This window comes from Dryobates pubescens, chromosome 1 (assembly GCF_014839835.1).
Source record: "Dryobates pubescens isolate bDryPub1 chromosome 1, bDryPub1.pri, whole genome shotgun sequence".
In the NCBI taxonomy this organism is placed as follows: domain Eukaryota; kingdom Metazoa; phylum Chordata; class Aves; order Piciformes; family Picidae; genus Dryobates; species Dryobates pubescens.
The window spans coordinates 58,242,977-58,256,853 of NC_071612.1; the positions used below are offsets into that span (position 1 = coordinate 58,242,977).

Consider the following 13,877-nt stretch of genomic DNA (forward strand, 5'->3'; position numbering starts at 1 on the left):
CTCTGGGAGAACACAGCTCTTGTCTCCCCTTCCCTCCTCCTGTTGAATTATTCCCTAAAACACAGGAGGGTACAGGATGGGCAAAGACCTCACAGACCAGATAGGAGAGAGGCAGGAGAGCATCATGGGCAGAAACGTGAACACAGCAAGTTACATCTAAACACAGATACATAGAAAGGTTTGGCTTGGAAGGGACCTTAAAGATACTCTAGTTCCAACCTCCTCCTATGGGCAGGGACACCTCCCACCAGCCCAGCTTGCTCAAGGCCTCATCCAACCTGGCCCTGAACATCTCCAGGGAGGGGGCATCCACAGCCTCCCTGGGCAACCTGTGCCAGTGTCTCCCCACCCTCACTGGAAAGAATTTCTTCCTCATCTCCAGTCTCAATCTGCTCTTCTCAAGCTTCAACCCATTCCTCCTCATCCTATTCATTACAAGACCTTGTCAAAAGTCCCTTCCCAGCTTTCTTGCAGGCCGTTTTCAGGTACTGGAAGGCTGCTCTAAGGTCTCCCTGGAGGCTTCTGAGAAGGAACTTCTTTACTCTGAGGGTGGCAGAGCACTGGAGCAGGCTGCCCAGAGAGACGATGGAGACTCCATCTCTGGAGACTGCCTGGACATGTTCCTGTGTGACCTACCCTAGGTGATCCTGCTCTGGCAGTGGGGTTGAACTTGATGATCTTCAGAGCCCCCTTCCAACCCCCAGCATTCTATGCTTTTGTGATCCAAAGAATTAGTGTCCAAAGAATTAGTTCAAAGCTAAACTGAATCAACTTAGTTTGATTCACACCTTCCCCCTCCTACTCCATCTGCACTTTCAAAGCCTAAAATAATTAGAAGTGTTTCCAACAAACCTTCACCCTAAAATTCACAGAATCACCAAGGCTGGAAGAGACCTCAAAGATCATTCTAAGGGAGACAGCCTAAAACTTCATGTTCTCAGACTCCAGCCTGCTGAATGGAAGCCTGAGTGAAGGCAACACAGAGACTATCTTCAGCATCTTGAGGGGAACTCCTGAGGCATGTGACGGGTGTAGAGGAACACCAGATTAATACACTTATTACAACATTTCAACTAATGAATGCCTGAGAAAACACATCTGGCAGCTTTTAAGGGTTTCAAAGGGGAGTTTTGCAGTGCTTCCTGAGTGTAACAGCACTGAGGAATCCAAACTACCTTCAATCTCTCCCTGCATGTAAATGATGGCAAACACAGACTCTGTTGAGAGGATGAAACATGTGCCTTCTCACCAGCATCATTACTGGGTGTCTGAGACTTCCAGTGAGAGCTGCCATTTGCAGTTGTGTCTCTGCTATAACCCTGCCAGCACTCTGCAAGTTTCTCTCCCATCTGCTTAGTAAAACAGAGAAATCTGTCAGTTAACATCATGGAATCACACAACCACAGACTGGTTTGGGTTGGAAGGGATCTTAAAGCTCAGCTAGTTCCAACCCCCTGCCATGGGCTGGGATACCTCCCACCAGCCCAGCTTGCTCAAGGCCTCATCCAACCTGGCCTTGAACACCTCCAGGGAGGGAACATCCACAACCTCCCTGGGCAACCTGTTCAGTGTCTCCCCACCCTCACTGGAAAGAATTTCTTCCTAATATCCAATGTCAATCTCTACTCTCCCAGCTCAAAGCCATTGCCCCTTGTCCTGTCACTCCCAGCCCTTGTCAAGAGCCCCAGCTTCCCTTCAGGTACTGGAAGGCTGCTGTGATGTCTCCCTGAAGCCTTCTCTTCCTCAGGCTGAACAACCCCAACTCTCTCAGCCTGTCTCCAGCCCTCTGCTCATCTTTGTGGCCTCCTCGGGACCTGCTCCAACAGTTCCAGGTCCTTCTTGCGCTGGGAGCCCCAGAGCTGGACACAATGCTCCAGGTGGGGTCTAAGCAGAGCAGAGTAGAGAGGCAGGATCCACTCCCTCAGTCTGCTGTCACTGTGCTTTGGACACAGCCCAGGTTGGGTTCAGTGACCCTGAAGGTCTCTTCCAACCAAAACAATGCTCTGACTCTACAATTACAATGCAGCTGTAGTGGAGGACCAAGGGGAGAAAATCCAGCTCCTTGGGAGGCGAGGGGGTGATTATGATGATGTGCTCAGGCTCGAGGCAGAGAGTTAAACACTGGTGGGTGCCCTCCAACAGCACTTGCCTATGATTTAAGCCAAGAATAGAATCCATTGAGCCAGGCTTGGAGGCAGCAATCTCAATGTGTGAGAAAGTCTGCTCCTGGAACTGGCATCCAATTCTTATCAAGAGTCATCTTTAAATTCTGAATAAAATCATCCCCACCATGAATGAAATGAAGCCTGTGGGGCCTCAGTGCTTACATCACTGCATAATGCAGCCAGATCCTCCTGCCTTATTAACCCTGTCCATAAATCCCTTGAGAGCACTTGGGAACAGTGGGAGCCTTGATAATACCCTGTCAGAAAGGAAGCTACACAGAACTCCCCAAAGCAGTATGCTGCATGGGCTGAGAACACATGGGGAATGGTTTTCCATCTGTCACTACCCTTTCCAGAGATTAAGAAAGAGGGAATGGGGAGTAAAAGACATCTGGGAAAACTTATGATGAAAATATTTATAGCCCAGCCTCTCCTCCAGCAATGTAAAGTGGTTGATGCTCATTTACATCCAAGATGTACCTCATGGCTACAAAGCCTTCCACCAAACATAGAATCATAGAATTTTAGGGTTGGAAGGGACCTCAAGGATCAGCCAGTTCCAATCCCCCTGCCATGGGCAGGGACACCTCACACTACAGCAGGTTGCTCACAGCCACATCCAGCCTGGCTGCAAAAACCTCCAGGCAGGAGGCTGCCACCACCTCCTTGGGCAACCTGTGCCAGTCTCTCACCACCCTCAGGGGGAACAACTTCTTCCTAACATTCAACCTGAATCTCCCCACTTCTAGTTTTGCTCCATCCCCCCCCCCCCCCAGTCCTATCACTCCCTGACACCCTCCAAAGTCCCTCCCCAGCTTCCTTGGAGCCCCCTGCAGATACTGCAAGGCCACAAAAAGGTCTCCTCAGAGCCTTCTCTTCTCCAGACTGAACAGCCCCAACTCTCAGTCTGTCCTCAGAGCAGAGCAGCTCCAGCCCTCTGCTCATCCTTGTGGCCCTTCTTTGGACACCTTCCAGCACCTCCAGATCCTTCCTGGCACAGAGGCTGCAGCACCGGACACAGAGCTCCAGGTGTGTTCTCAGCAGAGTGGAGCAGAGGGGCAGAATCCCCTCCCTGGCCCTGCTGGCTGTGCTTCTCTTGCTGCAGCCCAGGATGTGGCTGGTTTCAGGGTGGCACTACAGAAGGTGTTTGTACCCCCAGCCCAGCGGGTGCTGAAGATCCCTGCGCTGCGCTCCGCTGGCTGGGGCTCGGCAGACGCGCCACGGGTTTGAAGAGGCAGGGACTGAGGGCAGCTTTATCACCACACGTACCTGGTAGCCACAAACACCTGGCAAGGAGCCACCGGTGGCACGAGAGAAGGGCACCTGGCCGGCAAGCTCCTGCTGCGGCAGAGGGCTGCAGCCTGCCGCTGCCGAGCGCGGGGCCGGCCCGCGGGCAGGGCGCCCTCCCTCCCCCTGCCGCCGCCCAGCCGCCGGGGCCGCCTGACTCTGCTCCAACCAGCGGCGCGCTGCTGGCACAACGGAACCCGAAAATCCTACCAGCCTGGCCTGCAGCAACTGGCAAACCTGGTATTTCCAGCCTGCAGTCAAAACAAACAGGAGAATACAATCCCAGCCCTTTGCACTTGGGCCTTTGTCAACTTCTCTATTTCTTTTTCTTTTCTTCTCTTTTTCCCCCCCCCCCCCCCCCCTCTTTTCAAGCAGCAGTCAAAAGGGCTCTTGAAGCCTTGTTTATAAGCAAACCAGCCTCAAAGGCTGGATTTGCATTGGCAGGGCTTTGGAGTCTGCAAAATAAACCTTTCTAGGTAGTGTTTTCCTTCTGCCTCCGAGGGAGAAATGATTTCTAGTGTGATTTCTCCCAGACTCCATCCCTTCCAAACCCCACTGAAGAAAAGGCCTGATTCAACACAGCTGGCCTCACCAAGCCTCCCTGGGAGCCCTGCTCTCTGGGCATGCACCTGCACTCCTTCCTTTGGGAAGGCAATGAATGGCACCACACCATCTGACAGCTACTGGCAGCAGGGAATCACTGCTGCCATTCACAGCCAGGAGGATGTGCAGAAGCTGCTACTCGGCTGCGATTTCTTGGGCAGAGATCATTGGGTTTGGGTGAGGTTTTACACATCTCTTGTAAAGCATACTGCTTCAAACAGCACACAGATTCCAAACTCAGCACCGAGGTAGAGTTCCAAACAAACTGATCAAGGGATAAAACCCCCAGAAAAATGTTTGTCCTGCTTTGAGCCAGAGCAGAACTGATTCTATTCAGGGCTGTGACTTCCCAGCTCAGTCTTTGCAATTTCTGCAGTTCAGGGCAGCTTTGCACAGCCAGAGGCTGCTTCTAGCAGCAAGAAGCTGATGGGCAGAGTTCCTGCCAAGGGCTGGGGGTGCAGACCAAGGGCACTGCTAAATCCTCTGCCCCACATTGGGATACAGGAAGTCAGAGGTGGCAGCTGCAGGGAGGAGCAGACAGGAGAGATGACTCAACTGCCCAATGAGGGATTCCATCCCATGGATGGCATCTTCAGGAGAAAGCTGAGGGATCACCAGGGTCAAGCCTCTTATTCGCTGCCTGGTGTCCCAGGAGGACTCTGTCCCTTCTGCCTTCCATCCTGACCCAGTTCCAGAATCCAACACCTGAATTTGGTTTCTGTCTGCTGCTGAGTCCAGCCTGGGACTTGCCCAGTGCCTGCCCCCAGCACCAGTGGTGCCAATCAGGGCTTGGGTTCAATATTGGTTTCTGTCTCTATTCCATGGGATTGTTCTCATTTCCAATCCATCTGGTTTAGTTTCTTTCCCACCCCATCAGTCTCTCTCTTTCTTCCCTTTAGGAAGGCAGGGGAGTTCATGGAGGGCCTCTGGTACTCATCTAGTGACCAGCCCAGCCCTGACCTTGACAATGGATTTTTATTACCTATAGTTTTTTCTCTACTCTCTTGTGTTCTCCACTCTCCAAGGACCTTTGTGCTGCTCCTGTTCTGCATGTAACAGTGACCAAGTGCCCACCAGTTGTGCTCTGCTTTGACTCCACCCAGAATCAGCTATTCTAGGAAAGGGCCTCTGGTCAGAAACTGAATACAGAACACAGAATTAACCAGATTGGAAAAGACCTTCAAGATCATCAAGTCCAACCTCTCACCCAACACCATCTAATCAACTAAACCATGGCACCAAATGCCTCAGCCAGGCTCCTCTTAAACACCTCCAGGGATGGTGACTCCACCACCTCCCTGGGCAGCACATCCCAATGACCAATCTCTCTTTCTGAGAAGAAATTTCTTCCTAACATCCAGCCTAAACCTCCCCTGGTACAGCTTGAGACTCTTGTTCTGGTGCTGCTTGCCTGAGACAAGAGACCAACCCCCTCCTGGCTACAACCTCCCTTCAGGGAGTTGGAGAGAGCAAGAAGGTCTCCCCTGAGCCTCCTCTTCTCCAGGCTAAGCAACCCCAGCTCCCTCAGCCTCTCCTCACAGGGCTGTGCTCCAGACCCCTCCCCAGCTTTGTTGCCCTTCTCTGGACACCTTCCAGCATCTCAACATCTTTCCTAAGCTGAGGAGCCCAGAACTGGACACAGGACTCCAGGTGTGGCCTAACCAGTGCTGAGCACAGGGCACAAGGACTTCCCTGCTCCTGCTGGCCACGCTCTTCCTGATGCAGGCCAGGATGCCCTTGGCCTTCTTGGCCACCTGGACACACTGCTGGCTCATGTTCAGCTGCTGTCAACCACTAACCCCAGGTCCCTTTCTGCCTGGCTGCTCCCAGCCACTCTGTCCCCAGCTGTTGGGCCTCTGGAAAGAATTGTAACAGGAAAGCCAGGAAATTAACAAAGCCATCTGCTGAAACTTCAATTGTGAGGATCCTGACTTTCCATGCTTTCAAAAACCTCTTTCTTTCAGCACTCCCTGGTGACCAAAGCAAAAGCATTTACTGCAATCCGTGCTCCTCTCCGAGGCTCCAAATCCTTTGCGTTTCACACACCAGAAAGAAACAACACAGATTCATCGGTCAGTAAGGGTTGGGATCATAGAATAGAATAGAATAGAATTAACCAGGTTGGAAGAGACCTTCAAGATCATCGAGTCCAACCTATCATCCAACACCAACTAATCAACTCAACCATGGCACCAAGCACCCTGTCAAGTCTCCTCCTAAACACCTCCAGTGATGGTGACTCCACCACCTCCCTGGGCAGCCCATTCCAATGGGCAATCACTCTCTCTGTGTACAACTTCTTCCTAAACTCCAGCCTAAACCTACCCTGGTGCAGCCTGAGACTGTGTCCTCTTGTTCTGGTACTGGCTGCCTGGGAGAAGAGACCAACTTCGCCTGCCTACAACCTCCCTTCAGGTAGTTGTAGAGAGCAAGAAGGTCTCCCCTGAGCCTCCTCTTCTCCAGGCCAGGCAAGCCCAGCTCCTTCAGTCTCTCCTCATAGGGCTTGTGTTCCAAACCCCTCCCCAGCTTTATTGCCCTTCTCTGGACACCTTCCAGCAAGTCAACACCCTTCCTAACCTGAGGGGCCCAGAACTGGACAGGTGTGGCCTAACCAGTGCAGTGTACAGGGGCAGAATGACCTCCCTGCTCCTGCTGGCCACACTTGTTCCTGATGCAGGCCAGGATGCCATTGGCGCTCTTGGCCGCCTGGGCACACTGTTGCAATCTTCATACTCATCTACATCTTCATCTACCAGGAACATTGTAAAGGTGGTAATGAAATAAACATGAAGTTCTTGCAACAAAACCTGCCCCTGATAGGTGCAGACATGTGGAAAAGCCCTGTTGGAAGGGGTAAGCTGCAAGGCACAGCTCCGTGCAGCCCTTCCGCCGGGCTGGAGCACACATCCTCCCCGCGCCTCGCTGCCAACTCCAGTGCTGCTCCCTCACTCGGAGACCTCATGTCTGCCACGGAGGATCACGTGGCCAAAAGACATCTGAAACACTTCTGATGCCTTGGCTTGAACACTGGAGAGTGGACTTCAAAATGTATCCCAGCCCAGGGTCTGTGTCAGGGCTGGGCTACATGCCAGCGGAGTGCCAGAGGCTCTCCATGAAGCCCTCTGCCTTCTGAAAGGGAAGAGAAAGGGAGAGAGGCTGATGGGCTGGGAAAGAAACTAAACCAGCTGGCATGGGAAGAAGAACAATCCAATGAAACAGAGACAGAGACACACAAACTAATATGGAACCCAAGCCCTGATGGCAATGATGGCACCAACAGTGCTGGGCCAGGCACTAGGCAAGTCCCAGGCTGGACTCAGCAGCAGATGGGAACCAAATTCAGGCACTGGAGTCAGGAATACACAAGATCAGGATGGAAGGCAGAAGGGCAGAGTCTTCCTGGGACACCAGCCAGTGAAGAATTGGCTTGATCATGGTGATCCCTCAACTTTCTCCCGAAGATGCCATCCACGGGATGGAATCCCTTGTTGGGCAGTTGAGGGTCACCTGTCCTGGCCACTCCTCCCACCCAAGGGAGGGCACAAGATGTGTCAGTACCCTCCTGCAGAGGAGCAAGTCAAAGGCAGAACCTTTCTGCAGCCCAGCCCTTGGCAGGAACTCTCCCCATCAGCTTCACCCTGCTAGAAGCAGCCCCTGGCTGTGCAAAGCTGCCCTGAGCTGCAGCAATTGTAGAGACTGAGCTGGGAAGTCACAGCCCTGACCAGAATCAGTTCTGCTCTGGCTGAAAGCAGGACAATCTGGCCACAGGATAGGCAGCAGAAGCAGTTTGTAACACACAACTGTATGCACAGGCAGACCCTTGCTCATAGGAGATGCTGAGCAGTTGCATTTTTGCCACATCAGGAGAGAGGAACTGCAAAGCTGGGACTGAGTTGCAGAACATCCACCTGCCCTGCAGATCCCCTTCCTGGCTTGTGTCTAACCAGCCTGGGCAATCCTCCTTTACAACACCCAGGACCTGGCTTTCCTGTCAATAAACATTTGGACACACAAGACAGAATCATAGAACCATGGAATGCATTGAGCTGGAAAGGACACTCAAAGGTCATCTTGTCCAATTCCCCCTGCAGTCAGCAGGGACAAGCTCGGTGTGCTGGGAACAAGGAGCATAATAGTCAGAAGTGATTTGAAACTAATGGACCTGTATAGCACAGCTGTAAAAAGGAAAAGGATTCTTCACCTAGAAGAAATCATCACTTGTAAAGCCTGGAGAGCAGCTCAACACAATCTCTACCCCTTTCACTTAACCTCAACAAATTGCATTCAATTTGCCATCCCACCTGATACCCTCCCCAGAGTCTCCTCCTGAACGCCTTCAAGAAGCAAGCTTTGGAACTTCCCCAGCTCCCATTTCCAAAGAGCTTACAGATTTGTGCACCACCACATTCAGTGATGGTCCAAGAGCCTGAGGCTGCACAGAGGGGAAATAAAGCTATTAGTGAAAATGTCACAGCCTGGGAACTCACAGAGCCACAATCAAATGTGGGATAACTGGGGACAACCCAAGCTATCAACAGAATCAGAGTGATGCGGCAGAAGGAAATGAGAACCTTCAGTTCTGTATCATTACTGGAGAGAAAATGCGGTGGGGGATGGAAACAATCACATGGAGCAGAAGCTCAGAGAGAGAGGTGCTGCCTGGGGTTCTGTTCTAGAACTCACTGCTGAAGCTAGGCAGAAGGCGTCTTACAACCAGCCAGTGCATACAAAGCCATTCAAGCCCATGCAGCAGGATCAATGAGATGTGTTTCAAGTAACAGCCCCTGTTCTTCTCTCCTCTTCTTCTCATTTTCAGCACACCACTAGAAGTGTGACAACTTCCAGTGCTCCTATTTCTTGCTGTGTGCTGCTGCAGCACTTCTGCCACTCACCTTTTTCCTCACAGCCCTCTGCAACTGATTCCAAAGACTGCATTATCAAGCCTGACATTCACCGATCATTGACTGCTTCGGGCTTAATTTACTGTGCAAACCCCTGAGTGAACACCAAGTCTCTCAAAAGCCAGCCAGCACCTTCCCCCCAGCTCCAAGCACCTCCATGTTTGCAATCTTCCAAAGCAAGCACAGATTTACCTTCCCACCCAGTCTACTTCAGCAGTAGAAAAAGCTGCACAGTATCTTTGAGTGACTTCCAGTTGGTTTGATGCCCATCCACAAGAAGGGCCGGTTGGATGAGCCAGGGAATTCCAGGCCTGTCAGCCTGACCTCAGTGCCAGGCAAGATGATGGAAGAGGTCATCTTGAGTGGAATCACACAGCACTTACAGGATGGCCAAGGGATCAGGCCCAGCCAGCATGGATTTAGGAAGGGCAGGTCCTGCCTTACCAACCTGATCTCCTCCTATGCCCAGGTGACTGCCTGGTGGATGTGGGGCAGGCTGTGGATGTAGTCTGCCTGGACTTCAGCAAGGCCTTTGACACTGTCCCCTACAGCAAACTGCTGGCCAAGCTGTCAGCCCCTGGCTTGGACAGCAGCACTCTGAGCTGGGTTAGGAACTGGCTGGAGGCTGAGCCCAGAGAGTGGTGGGGAATGGTGCCACAGCCAGCTGGCAGCCAGGCACCAGTGGTGTCCCCCAGGGATCAGTGCTGGGCCCCAGCCTGTTCAATATCTTTATTGATGATCTGGAGGAGGGCATTGAGTCCATCATCAGTACATTTGCAGATGACACCAAGCTGGGGGCAGGAGTTGAACTGCTGGAGGGTAGAGAGGCTTTGCAGAGGGACCTGGACAGGCTGGACAGATGGGCAGAGTCCAAGGGCATGAGACTGAACACATCCAAGTGCCAGGTTCTGCAGATTGGCCACAGCAACCCCAGACAGTGCTACAGGCTGGGGTCAGAGTGGCTGAGAGCAGCCAGGCAGAGAGGGACCTGGGGGTGCTGGTTGATAGTAGGCTGAACATGAGCCTGCAGTGTGCCCAGGTGGCCAAGAAGGCCAAGCGCATCCTGGCCTGCATCAGGAAGAGTGTGGCCAGCAGGAGCAGGGAAGTCCTTGTGCCCTGTGCTCAGCACTGCTTAGGCCACACCTTGAGTCCTGGGTCCAGCTCTGGGCTCCTCAGGTTAGGAAAGATGTTGAGATACTGGAAGGTGTCCAGAGAAGGGCAACAAAGCTGAGGAGGGGTCTGGAGCACAGCCCTGTGAGGAGAGGCTGAGGGAGCTGGGGTTGCTTAGCCTGGAGAAGAGAAGGATCAGAGGCGACCTCATTGCCCTCTACAACTACCTGAAGGGTGGTTGTAGCCAGGTGGGGGTTGGTCTCTTCTCCCAGGCAACCAGCACCAGAACAAGGGGACACAGTCTCGAGCTGTGCCAGGAGAGGTTTAGACTCGAGGTGAGGAAAAAGTTCTTCACTGAGCGAGTCATTCGTCATTGGAATGGGCTGCCCAGGGAGGTGGTGGAGTCGCCGTCCCTGGAGGTGTTCAAGGGGAGATTGGACGTGGCGCTTGGTGCTATGATCTAGTTGTGAGGTCTGTTGGAACAGGTTGGACTTGATGATCCTTGGGGTCTCTTCCAACCTTAGTTACTGTGATACTGTGATACTGTGATACTGTGCTGGAGTCCACATCCCTGGAGGGGTTTCAAAGCCATGTAGCTGTGGTGCTGAGGGTCATGGTTTAGTGGTGACCTGGCAGTGCTGGGTTAATGACTGCACTCAAGGATCTTAAAGGTCTCTTCCAACCCAAACAATTCTCTGATCCAGTGACCTGTTAGCTCTCAGAAGCTACAAAACTTTCATGAAGATATCCTGTAGGAAACCTTCAAACCTCCTACAAATACTGTGAGCAGCCAACAGCATTTTCAATAAAACCAGGGAGGAAAAAAATCAATTCTGGCACTTAGCATCTTTCATGTCAGTGTTCTGAGGAGCTTTGTAACACCAGTGCCAGAAGGGGCTTAAGGAAATGACAGCCATCCTAGGGCAGGGCAACTGGCACACTGGGAGTAACTGAGCAGCCATCAAAACCTAGGAACTGTAACGCCAACCACCTTGCTGCTCTTAGCTTCAGAGTGTGCCAGTCCCGCTGAGAACTCTGCAGCCTCAGGCCTGTGAAGAAGAGCTGAGAGTTGTGTCCTGTTGTTTGTTAACCCTCTGTCATCACATTCCTGATTTGCTGCAGCCACAGGCAAATGGCCAAAGCAGAAAGTGTTTCCAGAAAACAAAAAAACCTGAGAAAGTTGTGTTAGAGAAAGCCAAATAGCTCCATACATGGCAAAACCTTCATTCATAGGGAGAAATACACATTCAGTGATACAGAATAAACATTTCTGCAGGGAGAAAATATTCAGCACTTCAGGTTTTAGTATCAAAGTTTTGCTGCAATCTGCTGAACCCCTTCCAGGCTCTGCCCATGGTGAACAGGAAACTCATCTCACACTGCTTGCTAGTTCTAGTTCCCAGAGGACAGCTTCTACAATGCCTCCATGATTAGGGCAGGAAGAAAGCTGCATTTGTTCTAAGACCAAAAATGGATCAGGACTGCACCACCATATTTCTCAACAAGAAAGGAATTCTATGAATCTTCTGCTGGGTTACCACCATCTACACTCTTTACTACCTCACTCCAAGAAGGACATTGAGGGGCTGGAGCAGGTCCAGAGAAGGACACCAAAGCTGGTGAAAGGTCTGGAGAACAGAGCTGGTGAGGAGCAGCTGAAGGAAATGGGGTTGTTCAGTCTGGAGAAGAGGAGGCTGAGGGGAGAACTCCTTGCTCTCTACAACTCCTTGAAAGGAGGCTGGAGAGAGATGGGGGTTGGTCTTTTCTCCCTAGTAACAAGTGACAGGATGAGAGGAAATGGGTTCGTGCTGCACCAGGGGAGGTCTGAGTTGGATATTAGAAGGAACTTCTTCCCTGAAGGGAGTCTCAACCACTGGAACAGGCTCCCCAGGGCAGTGGTGGAGTCACCATCCCTGGTGATGCTTCAAAGCCACGTAGATATGGTGCTGAAGGCCGTGGGTTAGCCCTAGACTTGGTACAGTTAGAGAATGCTTAGACTCAACGATTTTAAGCCTCTCTTCCAACCCAAATGCTTCCATGACTCTGTGTACACATAATTACATTTTCCTCTTTTCCCCTGAAGCTGTTTAACTCTGAAGATGTCAACCTGTAAACACTCTAAGGTGAGCAGCCAGCACAAGCAGCATGGCTTTCCAACCACCAGTCAGCATCAGACACTAGCTGTCCTTACCTGTCAGAAGAACAGCACTCCTGGCTCAGGGAGATCAGGCACTAGTTGTCCTTACCTGACAGAACAGCACTCCTGGCTCAGGGAGATCAGGCACTAGTTGTCCTCACCTGACAGAACAGCACTCCTGGCTCAGGGGTACAGAGAGCAAAGGAGGGGAAAGGGTGCACTTACTTGTTGAAGAGGTTGAGGCCGATCCTGTAATGGCGCTTCCTGATCACATCGTTGCTGAAGGCAGGGGAGTCCCAGCTGTTGCGAGTCTCTTTGTGGTAGGTTTGCTTGCTCAAGGTTTGCTCCCTGAGGCTGTCTCTGGAAGAAGATTCTGAGCTGCAGTTTATTGTGTCGTTGGAGTTGGAAGTGCTGTTGATGCTGTCGTTGTCTCCGTCGGAATAATCAGACTCCGACTTGCTCTGCCTGTTTGCTGTGCCATTGATAGCCAAGTGACTCTCGATGGGCCTAGGCCTGTGCCTCGCCTCCTGCTCCTCCCGGGATATCATCTTGGCAGGAATACTGTGCGGGATGTGCTTAGGGCTGCCTTGCTGGCTCGTGATCCCTCGGTCGTAGGCGTTTTGTCTCTTTAGCGACCCCCTCTCCGAGCGGTCGCTCAAGTCCACTGAGCTGTCGCTGGGTGGCTCTATGGTTAGCAACGGTAGGTGATCCATCCTCATCCTCTGGTCCTGACACTCCAGCGAGGGCGTGCTCCTGCAGCTCGTGTCGGTGTCCAGCTTATCATCTTTGTGGGTCATGGACCAGTACTCCTGAGAAGAGTTCATGGAGCGCAGCCTCAGGTCAGACTCTGTGCTGGATGGTCTGTCTACCGACTGGGAGAGCGGGAGGGGCGGGGACAGCTCTTCCTCGTCGATGTACAAGGTGACATCGCTGTAGGAGGCCGTCATCTCGTCCAGCTTCCTGTGATCCACGCCGTGCAGGGCCGGCTTGGGCTGCGCGCAGCCCTCCCTCTCCAGCTCGCGGCTCCTCACCTGGTCCGGGGTCTGCGCCTCCTCGGAGTGCAGGCTGCGGCAGTTGAGGGCGTCGTCGATGGACTCCGCCAGGGACTTCACCTGCCTGGAGAAGGCATCCTCCAGCTCCGTGATGGCGTCGGCGAAGTCGGCGGAGGCCGCCGGAGACTTCATGGGAGCCGCCTCCTCCAGGTCGGCGCACTCCGGCGCGACCATGGGGCCCAGCTTGGAGCCGTCGTTGGTGACGGACACTTGCTTGCCTTCGAAGTAGGAGCTGTGGACTTTCTCCGGCCCTTCGAAGGAAAACTGCATTCTCATATTGGAGAGCACGATGCGGCGGGACATGCGGTTCTCGGACATGGAGCTGCGCAGCCGCTCGAAGTTCTTGTTCATCTGGTACTGGCGGAAGGCCGTCTGGATGGTGCGGGCAGCATGGCGCGTGATCAGGCGGCCGCCGTACTTCCGTTCTAGCATCTCCACCTGCGGGAGGCAGCAACAGTGCCGCTGTGACTGCAGCCGGGCAGACAGCCAAAGCTCGGCACCCGCGCCCCCCGCAGCGGCTCTCGCCCTCGGACGCTGCTCCTGGCCTGCATCAGGAACAGTGTGGCCAGCAGGAGCAGGGAGGTCATTCTGCCCTGTGCTCAGCACTGCTGAGGCCACACCT

General features: G+C 52.9%; 1 protein-coding gene across 7 annotated transcripts in view; it reads right to left on the reverse strand.

Moving 5' to 3' along the window:
* Positions 1–13,877, reverse strand: part of IQSEC1 (IQ motif and Sec7 domain ArfGEF 1) — a 539,967-nt gene that overhangs the window by 48,168 nt on the left and 477,922 nt on the right. For all 7 annotated transcript variants that reach the window (XM_054166409.1, XM_054166399.1, XM_054166431.1 and 4 more), the window contains one exon: positions 12,429–13,693. In XM_054166409.1, the coding sequence (XP_054022384.1) occupies positions 12,429–13,693 (1,265 nt within the window). The remainder of the gene's footprint in view (positions 1–12,428; positions 13,694–13,877) is intronic.